At 40.6% G+C, this 27,818-nt stretch overlaps 1 protein-coding gene across 7 annotated transcripts; it reads left to right on the forward strand.

Moving 5' to 3' along the window:
- Window positions 1–26,450, forward strand: ST3GAL5 (ST3 beta-galactoside alpha-2,3-sialyltransferase 5). Of its 7 annotated transcripts, none has more exons than XM_032686363.1 (7): window positions 1–19; window positions 13,940–14,061; window positions 15,769–15,883; window positions 18,093–18,436; window positions 19,828–20,014; window positions 22,616–22,774; window positions 23,953–24,276. In XM_032686363.1, exons 2-7 carry the CDS (start codon window positions 14,018–14,020, stop codon window positions 24,214–24,216), a joined length of 1,113 nt encoding a protein of 370 aa, XP_032542254.1. In that variant the 5' UTR covers window positions 1–19; window positions 13,940–14,017; the 3' UTR covers window positions 24,217–24,276. The 7 variants fall into 7 exon arrangements, with proteins under 7 accessions (XP_032542254.1, XP_032542250.1, XP_032542252.1 ...); XM_032686359.1 differs by having other exon boundaries at window positions 13,940–14,051; window positions 23,953–24,216; XM_032686361.1 differs by lacking the exon at window positions 1–19 and adding an exon at window positions 623–701 and having other exon boundaries at window positions 23,953–26,440.
- The last annotated feature ends 1,368 nt before the right edge of the window (window positions 26,451–27,818 follow it).

The following is a 27,818-nucleotide window of genomic DNA, read 5'->3' on the forward strand; positions in this document are numbered from 1 at the left end:
CTTCCATGCCCACGGTCAGGTGGGTTTACAAGGTCGCTTCCCCTCTTTTTCAAGACGAGCAGCTGCTTATGCAAGTCTACCACTAAATCTTTTTTTTTTTTTTTTTTACGCACGCTGTGGCGAGCCTGGTCAAAGAAACGACAGTTCCCTAAAACGGCTGCGGAGAGGCCTGAAAGCCCTCACACCCCAGCTGCTGGGGGTATCGGACACGATAAAAACAGCTAAAACGCGGTGGTTCTTTTTGTTTGTTTGTTTGTTTGGTTTTTTGGAGGGGGTACCCACCTCGTTTCTCCATAGGGGGCGAGTGCGGGCAGCGAGGGGATGAGGAGGGGGACAGTCGGGAGCAGGTCCCTTGTGAAAAAAAAAATAAATCCACAAACCAAACCAGACCAAACAAACAAACAAACCAACCCCAGGAAACAAACAAACAAACCCACGACTCATTTAGGGAAAGAAGGGCACACGAAACCAGCGCTCCTTGGGGAACACCCCCGGCACTGAGGGGGTCTGCGGAGGACGGGGGGGGGGGGGGGGGCGGGTTCGCCCCCTCAGCGCGGGCGGCTCGGCTCCCATTGGCCGCGCGCCGCCACGTGCCGCGCCGCCCCCCTCCGCCCCCGCCCGCCCACCCGCGCGCCGGCCCCGCTACCTGCGGCGGGGCCGCCCCGCGCCCATGAGGAGACACCGGGCCGGGCACGTCGCAGGTACCGCGGGGCTGTCGGCATGGGGGGCACCGGGAAACGGGGAGAGAAGGCGGGAGGATGGGGGTGATCAGTGCAGGGGGAGGCCCGGCGCGGGGCCTGCAGTCCGCGGTATGTGCCTCCCCCCACCACCACCGCAACCCCACCAGCGCCTCCGGGGAAGGCACCGGCGCGGCCGGGCCGGGGGAGGTGGGGCTGCGGGAGTGCTCGGGGCAGATGGGCGATGGGAGCCGTGTTTGTCTTGAAGGGAGGGAGAGGATGTAGCGGCGGCTGTCTTCGGGTGTGCCTCCGGATTAGAATTTATAGGCTTCTGCCTGTCTGCGGGATGCGATAGGCTTTTTGTGGGTGATTTTCTCTCTTCATGCTTGGAGTGATGTGAATGCAAAACAGATACGGCTTCTGCTGTTGCTGCCAAAACCTTTTTATTTTCTTCGGCAATGCTCACGAAAAAGACTTTCGTTTGGTTTTCTTCCTTCTTTTTTTTTTAATTTTTTTATTTTTTTGCGTGTGTGCTGAGCTTTGCTTATTTATTTATTTATTTATTTTACCTAATTAGGCAAGATCAAAACACGAGGCTGATGGAGGAGGGATGTTTGTTTTGCCGCTCTCTTTAGTTATGGAAATGAATAGGAAATGAATCATAAAATTACTGGATGTAAACAGCTCTCCCTGTGGAAAATGGCTGGCTTTGTCTCTTTCTGGGGAAAAAAGGGTAGATTAAGGTGCATGTTTTCTTGTTTTTCCAAAGAAAACTTGTAGAGGATGTTCTTTATGTCTCTGAAGTGGATAGGTGTTTTTAAACGCAGCTTACGATCAGACTGTCCAGATGCGGTTTAGGAGGGGTGTTTTCCCTGCAGACTGTTATTCGATCTGCTGCAGCAGAGGAGGTTACTATCTCCCTTCTAGATCACACGGCAGGAAATCTTGAGCTGTCTCCCAAGCCCTCTGCTAGCCAGACTGAGGGAATGTCTTAAAAGGTCAAAATGCAGCTGGAGGGTTAGTGCATGAAAGCATTTTAGTGCAATTTCTGCTTCCTCTGGGCTGATGAGAAATGAGCTCATCCCACCTCTGTTTTCCTGGAACTTCTTTGCGTTTAGCATCCTTCCTTCCGTGGAGTTTCATTAAATTGGCCAAGTGATTGACAGGCAGTTAGGGCCAGGATGTAGGAAGACAAATTGCGGTAGTAGAAACTTCCTTTTATTGAGGAGAACAGGCTAAAAATGTTCAGTTTCATTTGCTTTGCGTACATCAGCTTAGGTGACGGATATCAAATGTACCAAGACTGCTGTGAAGTTGGAATACTTGGAGGGTAAGTTGTTTTGTTTAGATAAGAGAGCCTGTAAAATTTAAGTAGCTCTTGAGTTTTTTGGTGAAGGCTAATGTACTGAATAAGATCCAGACAGTGCTTCAAACTTGTCATGGCATAATTTTCAGGCTACAAGTGAGTCTGAATGAAACCTGCTCAAATATAACAGATTAAAGCATCTTCAGCAGGTGCATCCAGAGCTTCAAAACCACCCAACTCTAATTCAGACATGAGTCTTCCCTGTTACAGGCAGCTCTCATAAAGTTATTCTTAATTTATTATGGACTTCCTTAAAACTTGTGTAGTCTGTTATTTTCCATTACTCCTATGGGAGGGCTATTCCTTTGCTACTCAGGAATCTTTTGCTCCTAGTCCCTATTTATTTATGTCCGCTTTTTCCTGTGTGCTAACATTGTGCTTTTGTTTGAATTGTTTGCTTTTAGCTTTGTTTACATGTTTGGTATATCTAAGGACAGACTCTCAACTTGTTTTTGCAAAGCTGGACAAGCAAAGCTCTCTGTTATCCTTGGGAGAAGCTCTTCCTTCACCCGTCCCATCAGCACTCTCTGCTACCTGTTAGGTCCTGAAGTCTTGGATTCAGAAGTTAAGCATTAAAATTGGTTCCAGCAATGTTCTTTGCTGCATTGTAGTTTCCCTTCCAGCCTTTTCTTCACAGGAGGCTTTTGGCATCTCCTCTTTTGCTTCTGTCGGCTCAAGTGTGATTTTACCATGATCTCTTGGAGTGTTGTTAGATGATACTCTGGTAAAAATGCTGCTGTGCTGTTAGCATTGTTCCATAATTACCAGTTGTTCAGTGCTATTCTGCTCCATAATTCAGATGTAATATAAAACATCTTGGCTGTGTTGAAAAAGGCATGTTTCCTTAGCTCGGTAAAGATTAATGCCATGCCCTGTCTTTTCCGACCATTTCTTTTAGGAAAGATTTATTCCTCAAATTTCCCATGTAAGGGGAAAGACCTAATTTGTTTTGACTTCCTTGCAGGGGCTCAGAAATATCTTCTGCTTGTGTGCCATGAGCTTGCCCAGCTGGTGGGGGGTGATGTGCTGATACACTGGGCTCTTTTCCTCCCTTCCTGTCTGTGTGGCTCTTCCCCAAAGTGCTGGAGTGGTGCAGTGCTTCCTCTGGTGTGGGTCTGTGGGGAGAAGGATGTGAAAGGAGCACGTGAGATGTGCACTGGAGGAGTTTTTCTGAGAAGCAGCTGCCTGCTGTTACACTGCAGTTCATTCACCGTGTGTGTTTGGCTTCAGCAGATCTTGAGGAGTGGCTGACATCAGGTTCTGAACATCCAGAGCAGGCAGGCCAGTGTTTCTTACACAAGTAGCATGGAAGGAAAAACTGGGATTTCGTGCAGAAGAAAAAGGGATGAGGGGGTCTAAGAAGCTTCCCTTGTAAGAAATAAACTTATCTTTTTAATATTACACTGTTCACAACAGCAATGCTTTAACTCACCTGTTTCTTCCTGCTTGGCTGCAACACTTGACTTTCTATTGCTTACTTGGGAATCAGAAAAATTCCAAATCCAGGGACTGGTTTCATCTGTCACGAAGCATCAGCAGCCCTCTTAGGTGTTGAAGCACATCTTGTTGATGTTTCTGGTGTTTATTTATTGCATTTTTTTGCTGTTCCTCACTTCAAGGCACCTGAAAGAGGTTTCACAGAAAAGTGTGGAAAACTTGATAGAGAAGAGGGTGCCAAGCCAGAAGTGAAATTAAGAGAGTATCCCTGTTTTGAATGTTGAACTATTGTTTAGAACCTCATTAAGAGTTCTTTTCTTATAACATTATTTTAACAGGCACTATTAATGTCTAAAAAGCTTCCTGTGAATGCTGCTGAAAGGAAGTGATGGTCTTTATCTCTAATTAAGCTGATAATTGGTCTGGATTTGAGCTGGAACCATTTTTTTGTGTGTGTTCTATCTGGATGACCCAAGACTAAGAGCAAGTTGTAGCCTAGTTATGTGTTTCCTTCCCGAAGGAAAAAACTGGGCAAATAGACACAATTACATAAATTGTTAATGATTTCATGAGTTGGTGGTTGATATTGGGAAGAGGGTGTAGGAATGAGCCATTAAACAATTAGAACAAAACACAAGTAGAGTGTCTTAAGGCAAGGGAAAAAAAAATTATGATGCCTCTAGGGCACTGTTGCTGCTTGCTGCTATTCATGACTGTAGGCAAAATAATTTTCACCTGTCATCCTGTTGGTACTGTGATAAACTGAGAGGATGATTCGAGCTAATTAAAAAGAAAACAGTGTAAGGTCAATATAACCTGGAGAGAGAAAAGAAAAACAAATTGTAAAACTTAATTGGGCCCCTATAAACATATAAAACAAGTTACCTCCCTTTTACCTTGTGTAAGATTTATAGTGAAGGAATTTTGTTTATTTAGCTGGATAATAACACCTTTCTTAAAATTTTATAACTTTGTATAGATAACAAGCAAACATCTGCTGAATGTCTGACTTGACAATATATTATCGATGCTTATAGATAACATTCTCGTTTAAGAAAAGCATCTGTTGAATTTCTGACTTACCAATGTGTAATGTTTATGCTCATGTATAATGAATATTCACGAAATAGATGGAAATAAATGTAGAACAACTGTCTTCTTTGGGTGTGACAGGCGTTGGGAGTTGTTAAAACCCCTCCCTGATCACCCACCGCTGAATTTGCTTTTGTCATATAATAAATTCTAGTTGGAAATCACCCGGCTTTGGGTTTCTGTTTCTCACAGTACCTTTGAGAGTGTCTGTCAACTGCTCTGAAATTGTCATTTGCTCCTTATTTCACTTTTTACCAGTTGCGTCCACACACATGGGTGCAGTAATAAATTCGTATTTTCTGAGGAGGAAGATCTTGACCAAATGAGCTGCAGATTGTACGGATGATGTAGGTTTTTACTTTTTATTGTCTGATTAAAAAGCCTTTCCATTCAAAGTTCATTTTCTAAGACACATTGATTACATTGATGCATAATGTCCCACTGTAAGTGCTTATAACCATATTATAGGCTAGAGAGCTTTTTACCATCAAGGATGTAGTCTTCAATTAACCAAAACAGCTGACTCTGTTCATTAGAACAGGTATCTTGTCAAATGCTTTTTTTTATTCAATAGTAATAGGCACTAAGCAAATAATATTCAAGGAAAGTTTTTGAACTATCTGAATATGTTAGAATACCAACTGAACTATAGGATTTATATTGTTGTAGATGAATAAATAATTGACAGAAGTGTCTAATTTTTAACTTTAGCTTAATTTTTTTCCTTTGGCAAGAAGTTGTCAGTCCCTAATCAGCAACAGCTCCCTGGCTTTTGTCTCTTTTATGTCTTGGGATAGGAAGTGGTAGGATGGTGATCAGAAGATTATTTGAAGATAAATATCCAACAGTGAATACATTGCTATAGCTTATAACACAAGAGTCTCTCGTGCTTTAGCATGTTGCTGATAAGTCTTCCTCAAATCATTAGTATCCTTGGAATTTTTCCTCATGCTTGTGGTTTTGAAGGTTTTTGGTCCATTGAACCATTGTACCACTGAACAAAAGTCCTGTAAGAAGATATTTCAATGTTTATTGTGTTATAGAAAGCGATTTCTCAATCGAAAACAGTTCCTTTGGGATAACTTGTCTGTTCCTCTTCTCTCCCTACTTTTCCTGAGTATTTTGTCGCTATGGGCAAGTGGAGCTGTCCAGATAAAAAGCTTTTTACTTTTCTTGTATAGATTTTGATTCCAATTTCAACATCTGGGCAGGTTGTTAGCTTTCCTGATCCATTAAATCTGTGTTTAAATTTTGGCTTTAAAATTTGGATTAATTTCTGCACAAGTCATTAGTTGACCTCATGAAGTTCAGTCAAGGTCCTGGACCTGGTCAGGGCAATCCAAAGCACAAATACAGGCTGAGCAGAGACTGGATTGAGAGCAGCCCTGAGGAGAAGGACTTGGGGCTGCTGGGAGATGAGAAGCTTGACATGAGCTGGCCTTGTACTTTGACAGCCCAAAACCCAACCATGTTCTGGGCTGTATCAAAAGCAATGTGGGTAGCAGGTCGAGGGAGGGGATTTTGTCCCTCTACTCTGCTCTGGTGAGACCCCCACCTGGAGTGCTGCATCCAGCTCTGGGGTCCCCAGCACAGGAAGGATGAGGATCTGCTGGAGTGAGTCCAGGGGAGGTCACAGAGAAGTTCAGAGAGCTGGAGAACCCCTTTTACAGAGAAAGGCTGAGAGGGCTGGGGTTGTTCAGCCTGGAGAAGAGAAGGCTCCGGGGAGAACTTAGAGCTTTGGAACTTCCAGTACCAAAAAGGGCTACAAGAAAGCTGGGGAGGGACTTTTGACAAGGTTCAGTAGTGCCAGGACAAGTGGGAATGGCTTCAAACTGACAGAGGGCAGGTTTAGATTAGATCTTAGGAAGAAATTCTTTTCTATGAGGGTAGTGAAGCACTGGCACAGGTTGCCCAAATAAGCTGTGGATGCCTCATTCCTGAAAGTGTTCAAGATCAGGTAGGGTGGGGCTTTGAGCAGCCTCGTCTAGTGGAAGGTGTCCCTGCCCATGGTAGGGGGGTGGAACTGGCTGATATTTAAGCTCCCTTCCAACACCCGAACATTCTCTGAAAGTGAGGCAGTCCTTCACTATGTTGCAGTTTCTGGAATGCCTCTTGAAAGAGGATGATCATATGTTTTTTTCAGATTGATTGGGTTTTTTTAATAACAAATTCTCTAAGTCAGAAGATAGTATGTTTCCAAATTTTTTGTGTGTTTAAGAAATACTCTGTTTTGGGTGGATAAAAATAATTGCAGTTGTAAGGCAACAGTTCGTACAACAGTTGTGACTGCAGAGTCCTTTGTGTATAAATGGGGTGCACAACTAACTCTTCTAAGCTTCAGCTCTTTTATTCTTTGTATTACCATTCCCCCCCCCTCCCAAATATTATTGGGATGAAGCTTGATCCACTATTGGTTTTAAAAGATGAAATTGTTTATCATGTTTTATATAAACGGAGGTTATTTGCAAAATTTGTTTCATTTATGGCTTATTGTTTCCCGTGAAAGGATGATGAAGTCTGAAAGCATGTGAAGGGTTTGAAGGGCATCATGCTTTGATAAGGAGACTTGGGAGGGAGAGTCCTGGAGGAGGAACACTCTGAGGGACTTGTGGACTACCTTTGTCAGAGGTGGTAGGCTGGTAAGGAGCTCAGAAGAACATAGGAAATAGTGAAAACCACAGAGGAGCTGCAGACAGAAAACATTATGCACCTGACTCCAGCTCCTGCACTGCTTGTCACCTCACCAAAAGAGTAGTGACAGGCTCCACGTAACTCTGGCAAAAATAAGGGAAATTGAGGCAAGGAGGGGAGAAGGAGGAGTGTTTGGCTTAAGTTTAGCTTGTGAAAGGAAAGGAAACCCTTTAGATTGTTTTCTTTTTCTCAATATTAGAATTGATGGTCAGCAGTTGTATTAGTTGACAAAAAAATTACATTACTTTGAAATTCCCTGAATCAAGACTGGTTTGCCCAGTAAAGAGAGCTGAAGAGATTTTGAGTGATTGTGGGAATGGGGAGAGTTTTATACTGGTTTCTGAATCTGTTTTGAAATTACTGTCTTAAGAACAGAAGATCAAGAAGTTAAAGTTTTTGTATTCTTAGGTGTCTTCATGCAAGAGGCTTTGCTGTTTATCTGGTTTTGAAGCATAAACAAAAGCTACCACCTAATTAGCCACTACTATTTTTTTAATGTCTCAGTCCTTGTGTTTTGATCTCTGTGGGTTTCAGTACTGCAGAGGCAAACAAAATTAATCCTAACTGTAAATTTTACCAAACTATTTTTCATGGTTTTGCATAAATAAACAATTTTCTATTTAAAATACTGTATCAATTTTAGAAGTCTTAATGAAAATTATTATCTCATCTGTTTGGTTGATAATGAGAAGGGATTGAAGTGTGTTGCTTTTCATGGGCCCAGCTCTTGCAGGTAATCACAGACACTGTGTTGTAGATGTCAGTTAGGTTTTTGTCATCTTTTTTCTCCAAATGTGTCCCAGGAAACAATCTGAAATTATGTTTAAGTTTTCTTAATTTTTTTTCTTTTAACTTCTTCCTTGCTTTAAGTTTTGCCGTGTAAGTGAGGTGGTTTTTTTGGTTGTTGTTGTTGGTTTTAAAAGCCACAGAACAAGAAGTTCGTGCAGAGGTCATTGCTGAAATCTCAATAAAGAGAACCTTGCTCCAGTTAATTCCTTGTGAAAACACCTTCTCTGGCTTTTAACTTTGCCTTTTTTTTTTTTTTTTTGAAACAAATGTTGCTCAAAACCAAGTAGCTTTCATCTTATCATTTACTGGTTTTGGAGGTATGTTTCTTAGGGAACTTATGTGTATCTGATTTAGAGGAGAAGGCATGAAAGGAGCCAGGTGGGTTTTGGATATTTTTTGCATTAGTTTTACCTTCTGTTTCAATGGTTGCTCGAGCCCCATCATTTGTGATTAGTAATTCCATTATATAAGGGTGACTTTCAGGTTCCATTTGCTGTGGGCTTTGCACTGCAGAGTCTTGATCTCTTTACATGAACCTCAAAGGCTGCATTGTGCAGCAAGACCCTGGTATCGACTGACTTGTAAAGCTGGGTGTTTCTGGTGTTTCTATGCTTGTGGTGGTACTGTGGGAAGGGAAAGTTAACTTGTATTTTCAACTCTTAGGAGCTTCAAGTGTTGTCTAAGATGATGTTGTGCTGGATGCTGTACAACTCTAGAACAGATGGTGTCTCTTGCCCACAAAGCCTGGAGTTGCCCCACATAAAAAGCGATCTCAAAGGCTTAAATTAATTGCTTCTGAAAGACTCCAAGTGTGGAAATTTTGTCTACTTAAGAATAACAATGAGACAGAAGTAAATTATGGTGAAAAGAATAACACCACAAAAAACTTTGGAGTATGTTCTACTGATGGACAATTTATCCTTTGAAGCAGCTTTGCACAGAGCACTTAAGTTCAGCAGATGAAAAGCAAATTTAAATCCCCAAGTTCTCACTAATTGCACCACAATGAGTAGCTATAGAAACGTCAGTGCAAAATGTGATTGTAACACAGCAGTACTGCTGAGCCATCTTCTGTATGCAGATTGAGACATTTGCATTTATGGCTCTCAAAACAGCTGTAGCAGGGCCCCTTTCTGGAAGAGTGCGGTGGTGTTTGTATGCAACAGCTCTTTGGTGCTCTTGGTATCTTAACTGCCCTGGTTCTCTCTGCAAACTCATAGATTTATTTTTTTTTTAAAGTCAGGAAGACTGTGGGAAAGGTGCTCTCTAAGGTGCTTGTTACTGCTACCTTGCTCTTTAAGCACTCTTACACCATTCCAGCTGGTGGCAGGGGCTTACTGACTTCAATAAAGACTGCAGGATCCAACCCCAAGTAATTTAAAAAAAAAAAAAAGCTGCATTGGATAGATGCATTTTGATACATACATATGTATGTATCTGTTTATATATATTGATCTGTTCGAGAAGGGAATCATCTGTAGTGAACAGAACTGACAAAAGAATGTTGCTGTGGAAATGAAAACTGAAATTATATCAGTTATATAAACAATATAAAAAATAAAAAAAAAGTACATACTAAGAGTTGGACTTGGAAAGGATGTGCTGAGGTGATTAATTAAATTGTCTGTTTTCTTGGGGTTTTTTTCCACATCCAGGATGAGTGAAGCAACTGTTTGAAGACAGCTGGAATTTATTTTACTCGGAGGCAGGGAAAGACTTTCTGATAGCACTAGCTTATTGTAGTCTTGCATTCCTGTTTAATTCCCCTCTGTCTTCATCACTTTCCACCTCTTCAGTTCCTTCCTCATATTTCAGATCTCTTGGAGCCTTCCCTTTGTTTTGAAAGGCTTCATGAAAAGTATGATTCAAAGTGTGGTGTTTGCAGGGCTCTCTTGTTGATTTATACAGCAGAGGAGGTTGGCTGTGTCCTTCCTTGCTGCAGGATGATTCCAGGAGTACGTTAGTGCAGTTAGGCAATGAGGAAGTTTTACATGCATGCATTGAGCAACCTTTCACATGTAAGTCTTTCTGCCAAGTTACAAGAGAACCTGGATCCTAGAATAGGAAAGACTAATTTGCAAAAAAGTGTAAACCTGCTTTGAACAATGTTAAGGCAGTGAGGCTTTAATTTTACCCTTAGAATTGTGATAAACAAAGTCTCGAGTTTCTGTAAGTTTCGAATAATAGTTTATTATATGGTAAAAGCAAGCAGCCGGCTGGGTGACAGAAATGGGACCAGTTTCCCAAATCTGCACACCCTTACTACAGGGTACATTTAGTATTTATCTTAGCTACTTCATGCATATTAATTATATCATATACATATACATTCTACAGGTTTTTGCTAAGTATTTAATATATGGGTTTTCTTACAGCTAAAGCTAAAAGGGTTATCTCTACAACCAGTCATAATTCATTTATTCTTGGACGAACAGGCGCCTAAAGATTTAAAGTTCTACTATATTTCATTCTTAGGATAGTAAGGAGGTTTTAGGCCTCTTGACCTTGTGAGGGTCTGTTTTATTTCTTTATGGGGGTGTAATTAAGTTTTACAATCCGTTTGTTTTATTTTGATGTAATCACCCATTTGTTTCACGAATCACGATTACTTATATATCACAGAACTCAAGCTGTAAAATGTTACGGATTTGATTCAAAGCGCTGGAAAATGTGTTCTTAACCTGGAGCATGTTCCCTCAGAAATGTTACTGGTACCGTGGCCAGACCTCACAATGTCACGTTGCTGGTAGCAGGATCCTGTGGTACCTGGTCTGACTGATTCTTTTGTGCAGAATCCGTTCTGATGTAGGTTCCTGTAGACTATGATCAAGTTACCTTTTTATGTTTACCCGAGAGTTATTACCTGCGTTGTTCACTAGTGAAGAACAGCGAAGGTTCACTTCTAGGTGAAGCTTGTTTCCTGCTTTTTCATTTTAAAAAAAAGTAAGGTTCCATTTTATCCTTCTCCCCAGCTGTGTTTGTGGAGATGTGTGGAACTGACAGATACAATTGCTGCCTTGTTTAAGGCTGTTGCTGCCGTCAGCCATCCGTGTCCCTGAGAGATCCCCTTCCCTTTCCCAAACAGTGCTGGGTGCTACCTCTTGGTGCTGGTCTGAGACAGTCTCCTCTGAGGTGATCTGATGGAGTGTACTCTCTGTAGTGCGTGGAGGGATCCTGGAGCTTCCACATGGTCTGCAGGCCTTGTTCATGCTCTCCTCCACAGCTCTGCAGCGTCCTCTGATCACCTCTGGTGTGATCATGCTTACGGGTTCCATGAGCTGGGGCTGCTCCCTGTGCATGCTGGCAACATGATCCCTATGGATACCTGGCATCTCAAGGTGTGTTGGTGTGAAAGTACCGGGTCCTGTAGTATGAAGGTGCTGGACGAGGGCTGCTGAGCTGACTTGTCTGTGTAGTGTGGCAGGAAGAACATGTGTCATACATGGAATAAAAGGTGATTGTACAAGTCCTGCTGGATTGGCACTGAACATCTCAAGGTAGAACAGTTCAACTTGGTGATCCATAACTAACAGTAGGGTATGGTCCTTGTAACAAATTTTGTCGATGCCTTTACTCATGTGGACTTGACTGATTTGCTGCAAATCTTAGTTGAGAGCAAACTGGGCTTGTGATACGGATGACTGGGGTGGTGGTGTCAACACCTAGTTTTGCTCATCAGTGCAGTTTTTATTCAGTGGTGTAGATGGAGCCAATAGAGATGAGGTGCTGTTCTGAGAAAAGGGGAAGCTTTTAAGGCTTGATAGCTTCCTTGTGACCTGCTGACTTGTGTCCTTGACAGGTTGTGTGGGAGACATGAGCTGTATTCGATTTCCAGCTTAATTGCTAGAATTCTGGGGGACTGTGGGATGTCACCCCTTAGGCTTCAGTTTACCCTGTTCCTAGACAAGCATAATGCTACTGACTTCAGTTTGTACAGTGCTTTCAGATCTGCTAAAAGGGGCTGTTTAAGATACTGCAGCTTTGTGACAAAGGCCTGCAAATGGGTGTGAGAGCTCAGAGAGAGCCTGTGCAATTAGTAAATACAGCTAGGTGAGTAATTTGAGGTTCTTAGCAATGCCATAATAACCTGTGTTTGAAGTTTCCTGGTGAGGTTTCCTGCTGTCAAAAACCATTAGGCTTTTTTTGCCTTGCTCTGTTTTGTGAGTTATTATCACCTGCATGTCACCCTGAAAGCATCACTTGATGTCTGCTCTTCAGAAGACTTCAGATACTGTTATTGATCTTTATCTCTGCTTCTCCTACCCTGTCTCACAGTGGTTTGTGTTATTTGACCTTCTGCTGTGCGTACCAAATTTATTACTGAGAAATGATGCATGACTGTGCAAAGAGACTTAGTTCTGAATTAGATACCCTTGAAATTTCAGTGGCCTGGATTTGAGTTCTGGAGGGGATGCTTCTGTCTCCTCAGCTCCTTCATCCTGGTGTTTGAGAACATCAGTTGTTCATCCAAAGTGTTTGTAGAGGCTTGTAGAGATTTGTAGAGTTTTCAAGTGGGTCATATCAATGTATAAAATAAAAAGAGGTGGAAAAGAGAATGTGGAAGATCATCCCTGAGAATAGCTCAGTTGGTTAGAGCATGGTGCTAATAACAGCAAGGTTGTGGGTTTGATCCCCCTCTAGGCCATTCACTTAAGAGTTGGACTCGATGATCCTTATGGGTCCCTTCCAACTCAGAATATTCTGTGAACTGGGATCCCTAAATGAAAACCTTCCCTTAGCCTTGCCTTTTTTTTTTTTTTTTAAGTAGTTTTTGTGACAGAGCTCTTGACAGGAGACCTGAAGAGGACCTTTGCAGCAGAGAGGGGCAAGCACCGAGATCAAAGGGAATGAGTAGGGCTGAAATCCTCCACTATGGAGAAGCAGGTTGCACCCCTCTATGGTTGGCTCATCAAAGGGAGTGCTGCCAAGGGTGGGTAGGAAACACCCTTACCCATATCCCTCCTCCTTTCAGGGGAAAACCAGCAGACTCATAGGGGTAGGCTTAGCACAGTGTTTCCTTGTTCACTCACATCTTTGGTTGATGGCAGCACTGGGAGAAGTTAATGTGCCAGGCTGCATTTTCCTTTCCAAAATCAGAACTGGAGTGTGCTGACAGAAATTCATGGGAGCTTACACAAGGTAAGCAGTGAGCTTGCTTCTTGCCAGCTAATGATCAGTGACCTGCCCATCTGTGAGGGAGCACCGTGCACTCCTCGATGTTTGTTGGAGGGGAGCTGCTGCTGTGCATAGAAACTACCCTTGTGCTGGCAGCCTTCTGCTCCTGCCTTGTGCCAGGCAAAACCCTCTCCACACCCTCTTCAGTACTTGCTGTTGAAGTTGCTGGCTGTGTTGTTGGGGCTACTGAAGAGGTCAGTATTAGATTCAGAGCAATGATGATGAGTCAGGTTTGCTGAACCTTGGGGAAACCGGGGAGTTGATTTGAAATGTGGGTTCCAGTTTTGAGGATGGCTTGTACAGGCTCTGCATGCTGTGAGCATCCTTGAAGCCTGCAGGGTAGTGTAGTGCAGGGATTTGATTTTGATTCAGGGATCCTAAATACCCTGAGCACATTGTATAGGTTATTTTTTTTTCCCTGTCTGGAGTGTGTTTGACCAGATCAAACAAAAGTGTTTGACAGTAGTTTTTGCAATTATTAGACTTCAGGGTTCTGATGAAGAATGCACAGATCAGTGCCTGGCAGCATTTTTAGAATCATGTTCTGGTGGTGCAGCTGAAATGAGTGTGTTCTTGATCACGAGGAGGTCAGGAACAATTCAGTATTCCTGATAAGAATCACAGTCTTGGGAAACAAAGTTGTCACTCTGTGGACATCCTATCAACTTTTTTCAATTCAGCAAAAGTTACGATAATTTTTTTTTTTTTACAGCAATGCTGAGTGACAGTAACGCTGTGAAGCTGAAAAGTGATCATTCACCTCCTGTGCAATGGTATAAGGTGGCTGCACATGAAGATGAGAAGACCAAGCTGGTTTTTAAAAGGTACTTGCAAGTAAGTGTCATTGTCACAGCAACATAGGGGTCGGTATTTCTTCCCGTAGCCTGGACAGTTACAGAAAGGATGTGGAAATCAAGGCATGAGGTTGCCACAGGCACTGGATGGAGAGTTGGGCACACAGCTTTCCATAGGGCACTGAAAACCCTTTGAAGAGCCTGGGCTCACTCCTTGTAGTACCTGTATGCCCAAGCCAAAGTGAGATCCTAGTACTTGCTCAGGGGCATTTCCAGTTCTTTTTTTGGATCCAGAAAAGTCCCAGTGTCAAGGCTTTGAAGGCTGGCAGATGCTGAGTGGGTATTTTGGGGAGGTGTTTCCTCATAGTTACTTTGGTTATGAAGACTTCTGAAATGCTGCATCAAAAATCTTACTCCATTGTTTATAACTTGACATCAAATTATATTTAATAAATGTGTGCTCACGTGCATCCAGAACCATATTTTACACCAAAAAAGTTCACTAGTCTGATGCCACATTAATTTTTGGGTCCTAAAAAACCCCAAACCAAGCGATTATATCCATAGGTGTTTTGTGCACCTGAACAGTGCAGCCCCAGCTGAATCTGGGGATAGTTGATAAACTTCTGTGAGTGAAAACCAGCCTCATTCATCTGCTGTGAATCCTCTGCTTTCTGATTTCCAAGGGTTGCAGCCTAACATTCTAATGAAGGTTTTAGGCCACCTGTCAGTGCAAGATTTAATTTATTTAAATGAGATGTGAGAACAGTGCTGCTTTTCCAGTGGTCACCTTGTTTGTAGCCTGTACTGCAAACTGACTGCCAGGATTGCATCTATTAGTTCATATGCTACAAACTTTTTTTAAAAAAAACCCCAAAAATCTGTATTAACTTCATCTGAAATAATTTCAAGAAGCACCGGACACTTAGTAAGTTGTATATTTTGTAAAGATGTTTAAACAAACGTCTGGTCCTTAGGAGACCATGGGAAGTGAAAACCAATTATAAAGCTCAAACTACATACTTGAGCAACAACCAGAACTGTAACCAAATAATGATGCATTTTTTTTTTTACAGATTGGTTTAGACATGAAATGAGTTAAGCAAGTATTTTGACATCAACAGTGAGTGGTGTTCCTTAGGAATGAGAAATCAGTAGATCAAAAATACAGATAGTCTGTGTTATTCAATTTTAAAGTTTGTTAGGTTTTTTTTTTCTTTCTTCTCCGTGTCTTGGGGGTGTAAATAACCAAGTTAGGCTTCTCAGTTTAAACCTGAACGTCTAAATTCTGCATTGTGTCCTGCCAGCAAGTTGGAAGTTTTGTTTCAGTGGTTGCCATTGGCCCAAAATCATGCAATTTGAAGTTCCATTCTTCTTCTCAACTTGCATGAAAATACATAATCCAAGGTAGAGTTGCCCTTTACGGAAGAAAACAATAGTCACTCTTTGCTTCTTTTTGTGAGGAGAGTTTTTTGACTCATCAGAGCATTTCAAGTATATATTGCAGGCAACATGTTCCTTATCAAAGCATCTACCTACATTCATACTTTCCTGCAGATAGCTCTGAAGAGTTGTGAAAGATTTGGAGTGAACAAAGCAATAGGTTTTTTTGGTTTGATTCAAATGTAAGTATTCACCTGTCCTAAATTTGCTTAAAAATATTGATTTAATGGTTGATTGAACGCTGGAAAAAAAGATTATTTTTTTATTCCTCTCTCTTACACCTCACCCTCCTGTTTGTTTTTAGAGTTCTTGTACTCTTTGTGGTCGGAGGGTGCTTCCTTTATATCCTCAAATTACGTTTTGGCCCTGAAGAATGTGACAGAACAAAAATGCCGTATGTGGACCTCGATCGTGTAAGGGTTGGTATTTTTTGGCTTGCTTTTTTTTCACTTGGAATAAAAAAAATGGTTATTTATTGACAAGGTAAGAGTTATAGGGCTCTACAACAAAGAACAAGAATGCTGATATTATTCTGTGAAGGAAAATATATTATGCTTCATTTCATGCCATAGGACTTCTGGGTTTTGTTCTTGTGGAATGACAACAGAAGTGTGTAGAGAAACTGGATTTTTAGGAGTAAAATGATGTAACTGTGACTTTAACATTTGAAATGGACATGTTAGTCCTGCTGTTGTGTCAGTGCAGATGACACTGGTGATCAGAAAATTGATGCAAATGAAAAGTAACGTATCAAAAAAACTCCACACAACAACAACCCAAACCCAACACATTAAACTAATTCTTTTTTTTTTTTTATTAACCTAAACCATCTGCCTGGTCTACTTTGACTCATAGTTGGTCAGATGTTTTTGGAATCACAGGGCAAATGTGCAGGAGGGTGCAGCTATTATTTAATTTATTCATTTAAGGTAGCAGCTATGTACTTTATGTACAGTTTTGCATGTGCCTTTTAAGCCAATGTAACAGACACCACTGAAGCCTTTGCTACTTAGCCAGTTTTCACTTTATAACAGAACTTAGCTGGCTTAGAGCTGTTACATTTCTAGCTTTGAATATCTCAATGCTAAGACACAACTTACAGCAGAAGCCTTGATTTAAGACAGTCTTATCATAACATTAGTGCAAGTGCATCTTCCCCCACCTCCACCATCTTCAGTGCATGTATTTCCCCTTCTGACCCTCTTTGCCTCCCCTTTTCCTCTCATTTGACTCATTTGTTTTTTCAGTAACATCTTCTTGATTCTGAAGAGCAAACACCTTAAGCCAAGCAAACCTAAAGACTGCATGGGCTGTGCTTATTGCTGTCTGATGATTCATTTTGTTTGTGTTAGGTGCAGGATGAAGAAAGAGGATTGCTCTGGTCTAGTTAGGTAGTAGCTCATTACAAACTATTTGGGGCAGTTGCCATGTGAGTGGCATTAATTTTTACTGATAGATGTCAACCTTAAAAATGAGACTCTTCCAAAGATACACTGAGTCCTGCCAACAAAGTACAGCAACACAAAGTTGCTCAGTTGTGCTTTGCCCAGTGTAGTGTTTATGCCCGAACTTGCAGAAAAGTTCTGTGTGGTAGAGGCAGTTCTGTAGATTAATCTTGGTGGAAAAGAAAAAGAAGTGAAAAAGAGCAGCACAGCTTCCCTCCTTGTGGGCCCAGATAAACACTTCCTGTTCCTTAGCAGTACAGGAGAACTAAATTAGCACTAGACTTGAATCTTTAGACTCTGACCCCTGTGTTTGCTCATGTTCCTTTTAATTACGATGGAGGAAAACACTACAGAGCTTATTGGGCAAGAGAACATGAAAGCAAGATTTTATTTAATGGATAAAAGTAATACCTTTTCTGTTTCTCTTCTTCCTCACATCAGATACTGACTTGCTGTGACAGATTTTTAAAGATATAATGAGTAGTGTTTTGCTTTTTATTGTGAAATGGATCAATGTGTAGTTTCATCTGACAGTTTAATCTTTTTATGCTATATGGAACTGTAGTCTTTTATTTTGGTAGCTGATCTTTGAGAGAAGACTCAAAACACCCCCACCTTGCATTCTTTATAAAATCCTGTCTTAGTCGTTCACAATAGCATTTCAGCAATGCTTATGAAAGAAGTGTTGCTTCATTCTGATTACTAAGCAAGTCCAACCTGCTGTTTCACAGCACTTTAACCCAGTGGATGTGTCTCTGGTAGAATCCTACCACAGGCAGAACTCAGGTCATGCCGTTGAGCAGCGGGGTAGAATTCTACCTGCTGCTGAATTAGGCAGGTAGACATATGTCTAGCTTTTTTTTATATTATATGTTGTTGTAAATAATAGTACAAATGTTCTCAAACAGCTCATTTTCACTTAGCAGTTCTACTAGCCTAATTTATCCTTTAGGAACCTCATATCTAGGCTCAAGTGATTGCGTGGAGGGGCATTCCTTTGCAGCTTTTCACCCTGCACTCGTTAGTATCTGCGTTTGAGTAAATGCTTTAACAGATGTTGTGCTTCCACATTTAAACTTTTCTAATAAACCCCTGTGTTTGCTAAAGTGCTGGTGGGTCTGAGAGGGTTTGTACATTCCTGCAGCTGGCTTTCCTGACTGAAATTGTGTGTGTTTTGTTTTAGAGAGCACAGCAATATGCCAGCGCCGCATTGCAGGAGCAGTGCCGACCTTCTTACGTGAAGAAAGAAATGAGCAGGTTATTTGCAGAGAAATATAGCATGGACATATCTCCCTTTGTAAGGAAAAATGTAAATGAAGATGAAGCTTTATTTAAGTATGAACCTCCATTTGGATTTCACAAGTTTTTTGACAAGCTTAAAAATCTTCTCGAACTCTTACCTGAGCATGATTTACCAGAAGATTTGAAGTCAAAACACTGTAAGCGTTGTGTTGTTGTTGGCAGTGGTGGAATTCTTCATGGATCAGAGCTGGGTCACTTATTGAATCAGTTTGATATTGTTATAAGGTACATATTTTCCATTTAAGGATTCCAAGTACTTCAACATTACTGTATGAGCCAACTCTTTCTTTTTTTTAAGGGAAGAGTATCTCCAACATTTATGCAACTCGTAGGACTTTCTGAACGTGCTTTTCATAAATTTACTTGTGACTTGATAGAATTTGAAGTCTTAGGAGCAAAATAAATTGTCATGTTCGCAAGCCAGGAATTCAGTGTAGTTATTTGTGGACTTCAGATAAAAAAAAACAAACCCATGGGCAGAAATGAGATAGAAATCAGTGAAATTATAGACAAGTAGACAGTTATGATTTTATCCATTCATATGTTTAAGCTTTCAGAGGACTCACCTGTGATTTTTTTTTTCCCCTTGTCTAGTTGGGATCCTTATTTGAACTGGTTTTTTTATAACCTCTATTTCAAACACATTAATTGGTGTTTCAGTCTGCACTGGTGTTTGCTTATGCCTTTATAGCACACTTATCTTCCCTGATCTTTGCAAGGTCAGCACATGCTTTCTGTGATTGTGCATATTTTTTAACATCTGGATTATGTGCTCTGTATTTGTGCCTTCTAAACATTGCTCTTTGAACTCTCCTTCTTGTTTTTATTCATGTAAAGTCACAAGTAAATTTAATAGAAGCAGTTTCCCAGCTTGTTTTGTAAAGTATGGCTTGCTTCTCTTATAAAGGGAAGATTTCATCGAGTCAGTAGCTCTTATACAAAGGTAAACAAACCTGTTAGCATATGCAGGGGCAGAGAACTTGTGTTAGCTGTTCTCTGAAAATTAGGGCTGGCAGTGTGAAGGTGTTGATACAGAAAAGTTTGCAGGACTTACACAGTTCTGCAGAACTGATGGAGTAGGATGATGTTGCTCTGGTCAGCAGTGTGCCAGCATTTAAATTTTTAGTGAGCTGGAATGATATAAACCCATAGGATGCATTACACTGCATTGTAGGCATAATTTGAATGCTTTTCTGTGTGGAATACTCATGTGAGTTTGTGTGTACGTGTCTGTATATATATATATATCTGAAAAGGATAACACAGGCAACTTTCTGTGTGTTTTCTTCCCCTTCCTCTTTTAACCCTCTTGAGTTGACACAAGTCAATAGACAGGAACTTCTGCAATGCTGTTTTAAGTTACTTTTCTGTTCAATCTTTTCAAAGTTTTGCACTTATGCCATTTAATGTAGAAATAGAATTGGCTTCCTCCCAAAGATAAGGGCAGGATGAGTGTGCGAGACTAACATAGAGGCTCTGAGAAAACACTGTACTGTGTTTTGTTAAAAATCTGTGGGCTAAATAACAAGTTTTTGCTCAGTGTCTGATGTTTTAATGAGATTATAACCTGCGTTTATTAAATATAATTTATCACCATTGTGGTTTTTTTTCCCTAGGTTAAATGATGCACCAGTTCAAGGATACACAGATCACGTTGGTAACAAAACAACTATAAGGATGACTTACCCAGAAGGAGCCCCCCTTTCTGAACATGAGTATCCTCCTGCAAGCTTATTTGTGGCTGTTTTGTTTAAAAGTGTTGATTTCAATTGGCTTCAAGCAATGGTGAAAAATGAAACCTTGGTATGTGATGTGACAGTCTTTTGTACCTGTATTTTTGTTTGTTTTCCCTTCCAGTGCTTAAGGAGCTGATTCATACGTTAGTTCCTGTTTTATTGTGCTGAGGATCTTTTACATAACTTTGTGGGATTTTTTTAGCTCTGTCTCCTAGTTACAGTTGGGCCAGCATTGACGTTGAAGCCCCATGCTGACAGTAACACTTCTTTTTTTCTGCAGATATTGGTGGTTCACACCAAGCTACATGACAGGCTTTTTACTAAAATGTAATTCATTTCACATTCGGTTCAAGTGACTTGTTTAAGGCTGTAGAGCCCAAAATAAAAATGAGATTTCTGAATGCCAGCTCATTTTTTTTAACAGCTAAAGCCTGTACTGCTACAACAGGCATACATGCAGTTAAACATGTGATTGAACATTTGACTGAAGTTCTAAAATGATGAGGTTGCTTATTTCTTGAACTGAATATTTGAAGAAGTGCAGAGATTCCTAAGGAACTGATAGAAAGGGTTTCATATTTCCAAATTAACTTTGAATTGGTGGCTTCCACCTCTTTCAATTTGCAGGCAGATAATTTCTGCAAGCTGAAAACTGGTAGCTAGGTTTCTCTGACCACAGATGGAAAACAAACGCTCTAAATTATTGAGAGAGATTTAGGAGAAAGCCTGCCAAGTTTTTTAACTGTTTGATCTATGCTAGTTTAGGTACTCCAAATTCCCTTCTTAATTCTGTGATTTTTACAATATGGGATCATTTGGAAGGTCTGTTTAATGTTGGCCATGGCTGTCTACTACTATTACTTTAGTCCAGGGAGTGTGTGTGAGGAATATTGCCTTGTTTTCAATAATCTGAGCATGTTTTGCAGAGAGGAGATTTTCCTGAATCCATGAATTTGTGCAAATTGAAGAATTTCTGCTTCCTGATTTTTTTTTTTTTAATTTATTTATTTTTTTTTTACTGGGGGTAAGACAGTGTTGGTCTGTGACCTTCCCTGCAGCAGTGTGGTAATTTTGATGACCAGCAGCTTTGTAACTTGAGTTGAATTCCTAACTTTCTTGTTTTACAAGCTTTCTGGCTATTTCATATTTTAAGGTTTGGTCTTGAAGAATGACTAGTACAAGGCTGGCTTTCTGTATTAAAATTTGGGGGGGGGGGTTGAAAGAATGATTGCTTTTGGGCATCTGCAGCATCCTCTGTTAGTGAGTTACATGTTGGGAGTGTGTGCTTTTTGAAAAGAGTACCTGTACTTGTTTTGTGTGGCTCAGGAGCAGATCAGCTCATTCCCACATTTCTTCCTTGCTTTGCTGTTTCTGCTGATTTGGGAGTGGGCATATTGGAGAGAGTCCACTGAAGAGCTACGATGATGCTTAAGGGACTGGAGCACCTCTGCTGTGACTCACAGAGCTGGGACTGTTCAGCCTAGAGAAGGCCCTAACACCTTGTTAAAATAGATAAATGTCTGAGGGGAAAGTGTGAGGAGGATGAAGTCAGGCTCTTTTCAGTGTTGTCTGGTGATAGGACAAGAGGCAGTGGGCACAAACTGAAACACTGGAAGGTTCTTCTGAACATCAGGAAACGCTTTTTTTTTAAAAACTTTTTTTTAACCTTAAGGAAGGTGACTGAGCACTGGCACAGGTTGTCCAGTTGAATATCCATGGATGGAGTTGAATATCCATGGATATCTTTCTCAAAAGTCATCCAGATGCAGTCCTGAGCATCTGGCTCGGGGTGTCTGCCTGAGCCGGGGGGGTTGGATCACTTCATCTCCAACTTCAGTGGCTCTGTGATTTTGTGAACAGCAAATATACTTCTTTCAAATACTCAGCTTTCAGTTGGCTCAGCTCTCTGTGCAGGCACTGGTACTGTAGTAAACTGATTCAGATTACGGGTGGAAAGATGGGAACTGTTACAACCTGTATTTGATCAGTTTAAGCTTCCATTCTTTAAAGCCTGTTTAAAAAAATATAGGTCTATGTTGCAACTATATCAGTTTTGTCATTTGCTTAATGCTACCCATTTTATGGACTTGTAAAATGAGTGTGCTGTAGTATTTTTTCTTCCGTTAGTGGGCATCTAATTGATTACAGTGGCATGAGATCAGAGTAGCTTTCTGAGTCCTGTGTAAATCCTCTTCTGAAGTGTTACATTTATCACTAGCTGGATGCTGTCAAACAGCAGCTCTTCACTTCAAAGCCTGAACACAATTGTTTTAAATCCAGTGCTTTTTTCAGAATGCCTGGTTAATCTTTGTGGAAAACTGTGGTTCCCTTCCTCATTTCTTTAAATGCTGCTGCCTGCTCAGTTGTGCTGGGGAAGGCCCGAAGAACCTGGGGGTGCTGGTGGATATATTGACTGATTAACACAAAGTGCAGCCAAATGTTCAGAATAAACAACTTTTCCCTCTGCTGTCCTCCCTGCAATTCGAAATACTTTGAAGATTTTCCTCTTTTGGGTCGGTCACTTGAGCTGGTATTTCTGAACCACCTTAGTCATAAACTGTTTCCTGAATTTTTTCAGACTCCCTGGTGAATTCTGTAACTTGTATTTGCTACTGAGTCTGCCTCAGAGTTAGTTTCCCTTTGAACTGTATTTTTTTATTTCCTTTAGCCACTGTGGGTGCGACTCTTCTTTTGGAGGGAGGTTGCTGAGAAAATTCCTTTTACATCAAAGCAGTTTCGGATTCTAAATCCAGTCATTATCAAAGAGACAGCTTTGGACATTTTACAGTTCCCTGAGCCTCGATCAAAGTTCTGGGGTTGGGATAAGGTAAGAGGTTTCCTTTTACCAGAAAGAGACAGTAAATTACAAGGTAAATCAAACAGTGCAGTTTCAGAGCTAGTCTCAACTAATAGGGAGATTATGTGCTCTCAAAAGACCTCCTGTATTTTCTCATGCAAAATCAAAGTAAGATTTCAGCTCACCTTTTTAGATGAGGTATTATGCCTGTGCCTGCTGACATGAAATGACATTCAGATGCTGTGAGACATAAATTCACTCCAGTAGAGTGTGTTCACTCACACATATCTGTGACTGATGTGAAATGCTCAAAAGCACACGTTTGATATATGTTGAGTGTGTTACAAACAGTGTCATTAAGGCAAACCAGCCATCAGCTGTGGACAGATGTGTCTCCAGCTGCAGGGAGTCTGAAAACCAGGCCAGTTTAAAGCAACCTTGCAGCTGTTGGAAATGCAGTGTGTGCAGTGTACTCAGTAGCAACTGATGGGCATATCCTCCCTCCACTTCCTTTGCTCCTGCAGTAGTACAGAGTGATGAATTGCCTGGCTTAATTTTACACTGCGTTTTTGTTATTTTAATTATGTGTTGGAGGAATTGGTTGTCACTAGTTCTCTTGAACTATGTGAGAAGACATTTAATGTTGACATTATTGCACGAATCTTTGAAGGATCTTCTTACATTTATTTATCAGAATAACATAACTTACCAAGCTATGTATCTTAATTGTATCGTAGTATATGTGCCTTCTTCACGGGTCGTTCAGTGAAAAGTCGTATTCTGAAGAATATTGTTTGTTAGAGAGCCTGTTGTTGCTCAAGACTGAAATAAGTGTAACTCAGGAAATGTCAAGTTTAACTGCATGTCAGGAGTTGTTTGAGTGTTTGGAGCGAGGGTTCACTTGCAGTTTAACTACACAGTAAGAGGGCATCTTGTCTTCACAGAAAAAAAAAAAGAGCGTTGACAGCCAAAAGCCTCATTAAAGGCAAATACTCAAGTTGTATAGGTATTTTACCCTGGAGTATTTAGCTTTACTTGATCATTGAATTGATTTTTAGTTTTAGTTTTAACTGATTAATTGATTTCAGTTTTACATGAGCAGAGGGAATAGACAAAGCCATTGAATTGTGTAAAATGTTTTACAAAAGCTGTGTTTTTATGAACTATATGTTTGAACTGAACAAACTTCCCTTTCCCCCCTTTTTCAGAATGTACCTACGATCGGGGTCACAGCAGTTGTTCTGGCCACACATTTGTGTGATGAAGTCAGCATAGCAGGGTTTGGATATGACCTGGACCAGCCCAGCACACCTTTGCACTACTACAACAACCTCTGCATGGCTGCCATGAACGGACAAACTATGCACAATGTGACAAGCGAAACAGAATTCCTGCAAAAGCTGATCAAAGAAAAAGTTGTCAAAGACCTCACTGGAGGGATACATTGTGAATTCTGCAGCAAAGACAGCTAGTGACTGACGTGCTGCATGGACAGGGCTTGTTAAATTTCCAGAGGTTCAGCTGGATCAACCATTTTCCAATCTTTAGTTCTTTAAAGTGTATATAAAATGGACGTGGAATCCCTGCTGCCTTTTTTTAATGTCGCGTTCAGTTTGTTGGACTTGTAAGTTAATTTCGTCAGATTTTACTTTGCACATTTTTGTGAATAGATGTATAAATACGACTTGGAGTTGAGAGAGATGTGTTTAAAGTATTTAAAATGTTTTAAGTTGTCTGAATAAAAGCAGATTTTTTGTTTTCAGATGTATGTGGAATGCACATCGCTGGCCTGAATTGTCTAACAGCACCCGAGTGTTGTTTTCCACTGAACTCCTGTCTTTGTTGTTCCAGCTCTTGGTGTCTGACTCCTTTTCATGCATACCATGAAAAGAAGGGCGTGTGCTTCTGAAGTCTTTCATTACTTGAACTTGAGCATTGTGTTCCCCCCTCAAATATTTATATTCTTTTGGTTTCGTGCTAATAATTTTTTTGGTGCGAAGGAGAAACGCGGGAGTGGAGTTGATGGAAAAGGAATTGTTGTGGCAACAACTGAGTAGTGAGTACCTTGGCGTTCGTGATTGATGTCAAAATCATTGATGTATTAATGTATTGGGTTAGAATCCTACCCCAGTTAAAGAAGTGGCATTAATACAAAATCTGCCCCCTTTTTTTTTTAGAGTGAATTGAGGATTGCTGGTTCTATAAAAGACCAGTTTGTAGGAATTATTTAGCAATAACAGAATCTATGACTAGGTTACAATTTCCATTGGTTGATTTTATGATCTTTAAGTAATTAATTATAGATATCATTATCCTAATAGTTTGCAATGCTGATAACCCTTATGAACTCTAGTGTTGACTGTTGGATTGAAGGGGGAGGTAGAGCTGTTGGTCTTCTATGAACTTTTAAGTCAGCAATTGGGTGAGTGTGTATAAGTAAAGAAGAAAATCACTTTGAGAAAGCAGTATAATCTAGTAACAACCCAGATAACTGCTGAAAACAGCATATTTAAAAAGGAAAGAGAAGAAAGCTACAGATATATGTTCTTGTGAATGGAAATCAGTCCACTGCAAAGACACTGGGCTGTGCAGATCTGTAAGCAACTTTTGGTGTTCATTTTTATTTTGTAACTACTTGAGTATTAGATATGACTGTTTGCACTGACTAGTGGTGTTGCTTAATCTACACTATGTGAAAGAGGCTTTCTTTGGAAGTGAAAGCTTTTTAGCAAGTCGATCAAAGGTTGGCCTAGAAACTTTGCTCATAATCATGGACTCTTCACATGGTGAATGTTCCCACTTTTCCTTTTGTTATGGGCAAAGATATGAATGTAGCTGTAGTTCTAAAGTTCTGAAATACAAGATTAGGGAAGTTGTGTTTTATTTTTATTCCACGAAGAGAAGATCTAGTGAACAATGATGTTAGAATGCAGCAGACTGATTCTCACTGTTATTCTAAAAGGCAATGAAATGACATCAGATCATAAAGCATAACTCTAGAGAAAGTTGTGGAACTCATCTTTCATAAATCCCAGGTATCTACATGTCCTTGAAAGCCAGCTGTGGGTGGTGAGCAAATTTGAAAATCAGAAGTTTTTGTCACTGACACTGTCTGTGTTCTTAGCAATCATATTAATCCAGCCTCCTCCTCCATGAGAAACATTAATTTTTACACTAGCAATAAATTTCTAATCTATGTTTTTCCTGTAAGTGTAATATATTTAATTTAAAAGTATTTCATGTGTGAAGAGTTTTATACAAATATCCTCTTAGTTAATATATTAAAATGCAAATCAAAATTAAAATTATTTTCTCCTGGTATTTAAACTGGAAGCAAATACCTTAATTTCATTTAGCATTAGTGAAAATTTGAAAGATTTCAGAATATGTGCGTTGGGGAGATGTCCTGAATACACCTAAAGTATGTGTTTCTGAGCGCTTGGTCCCTCACCAGTTTGCTTTATTCAGCAACTTAAAAATAATCAGGTTGATTAATGTAAATGCCAATAGCTCTTTGGAGATGCTGTATTTACTGTGAAATTCTCAGATTATGTTGATGTAGATTGTTTTCCTGTGAGTTTTATGGTTTGTGATAAAACCTTGTTCTCCATGGTTGTGTGTGCTACTTTGAATGTGCCTGTGTGGACTCGACCCTCTGTGAAGTGGCAGCAAAAAGCAATAAACTGATGAAACCACTTTCTATTTATGTGTTTGGCGCTCAGTTTGCTATTTATTCTCTCTCCTTTATTAAGGACTTTACATGTCTTACTGGTGCAACTGAAAGTCTTGATGCAATCCCAGGCACTCACAGAGAGGTAGTAGCTGGTAACTCTTTCTGAGTTCATTTATACCTTTTTAATACCTGTCAGTGGAATTATCTGTCTGGTGCCTGGAAGAGAGAATCCATCACAGCACTGATCATACTGTAGGCTTCCAGGATTTTGAAGTTAATGTGGATGAGAGTATTTTGGACTGGGTTATAACAGTGGCCTTAAATTCAAGGATGTGTCTCCCTCAGTGGTGGAAACAGACTGAAGCTTCTAGTCTGTGCTTCAGCCTTGCTGGAGATGAGGCAAGAGCCAAAGCTCTGTGTGTCTCTGGTGCTGTGTCACAGACATTATGCTCTGCAGAGAGTCTGCATCATCCCTTGTAGATAAACCTCAATGGTATTTGGTTAAAAAGTCAGCAAGGAGTTAGGGAGCTGTGATAAAGCCATTGTGTTCCATGTGGAATTCTTCTTTGTAACTCTCTGCTTAGGAGATACCACAGTCATGGATGTGCCTCACCTGTTCTGATGCTGAATTTTTTCATGGTTTCCATGCAGGACATCACACGAGGAGACATAAAGAGCTGCTTGACTGTGGAGTGGGGAAGTGCCAGAAAGGGTGGCTGCAGTCTGTGACCAGCTGGCATTGGAACTGGGTGTTGAGCTTGTAGGGTCTGTTGAGATAAGGAGCTGAAGAGCAGTTCAGCCTCTCCAGTGGGTGGATGTGTGCGGGTAGCTCCAGCTCTCGTGCTGCAGTTGGAACTCCAGCAGGAAATGGGAAGGCACCAGAGGAGACAGCTGTGCAGTGTGAGTGTGACCTCTTTGCCTGTGCCAAGGGCACATGAAGGGAGAGCTCATGCACCTCTGTTAAGAACAGCTCACATGCAATGCTGTGTGCCAGCAGCAAGGTTTTATACAAATACTTGATCTTACCAGCACCTGGATCTTGCCCTCTGAAGTTTCTGTTGCCTGGAAAGGCTCTTTTCTTTCCTGATATCAAACATACTTAAGGTGTTGGTATTCCACATAGCTCTCTTATTATTTAATAAATAAATCGGTTATACATGATGACAAACTAGTATTCGTTGCTGTCATCTAAAATGAGGGCTCTGGGAAAGAACAACCTTGCTTATGTTTTAAAAACAACCCAATGGCAAAATTCTGCCTGTTAGGGTTGAGATAAGTCTCAACTCCAGGAAAACTGATGAATATGATGATATTTAAAAATGCTGTTGAAGAGTTAGGCAGTGTTGAAGAAGCCACTGACCGAAATGATATATGACCAGATTAAAATATGAATTAAAGGAA

The sequence above is a fragment of the Chiroxiphia lanceolata genome, chromosome 4 (assembly GCF_009829145.1).
Source record: "Chiroxiphia lanceolata isolate bChiLan1 chromosome 4, bChiLan1.pri, whole genome shotgun sequence".
NCBI lineage: Eukaryota > Metazoa > Chordata > Aves > Passeriformes > Pipridae > Chiroxiphia > Chiroxiphia lanceolata.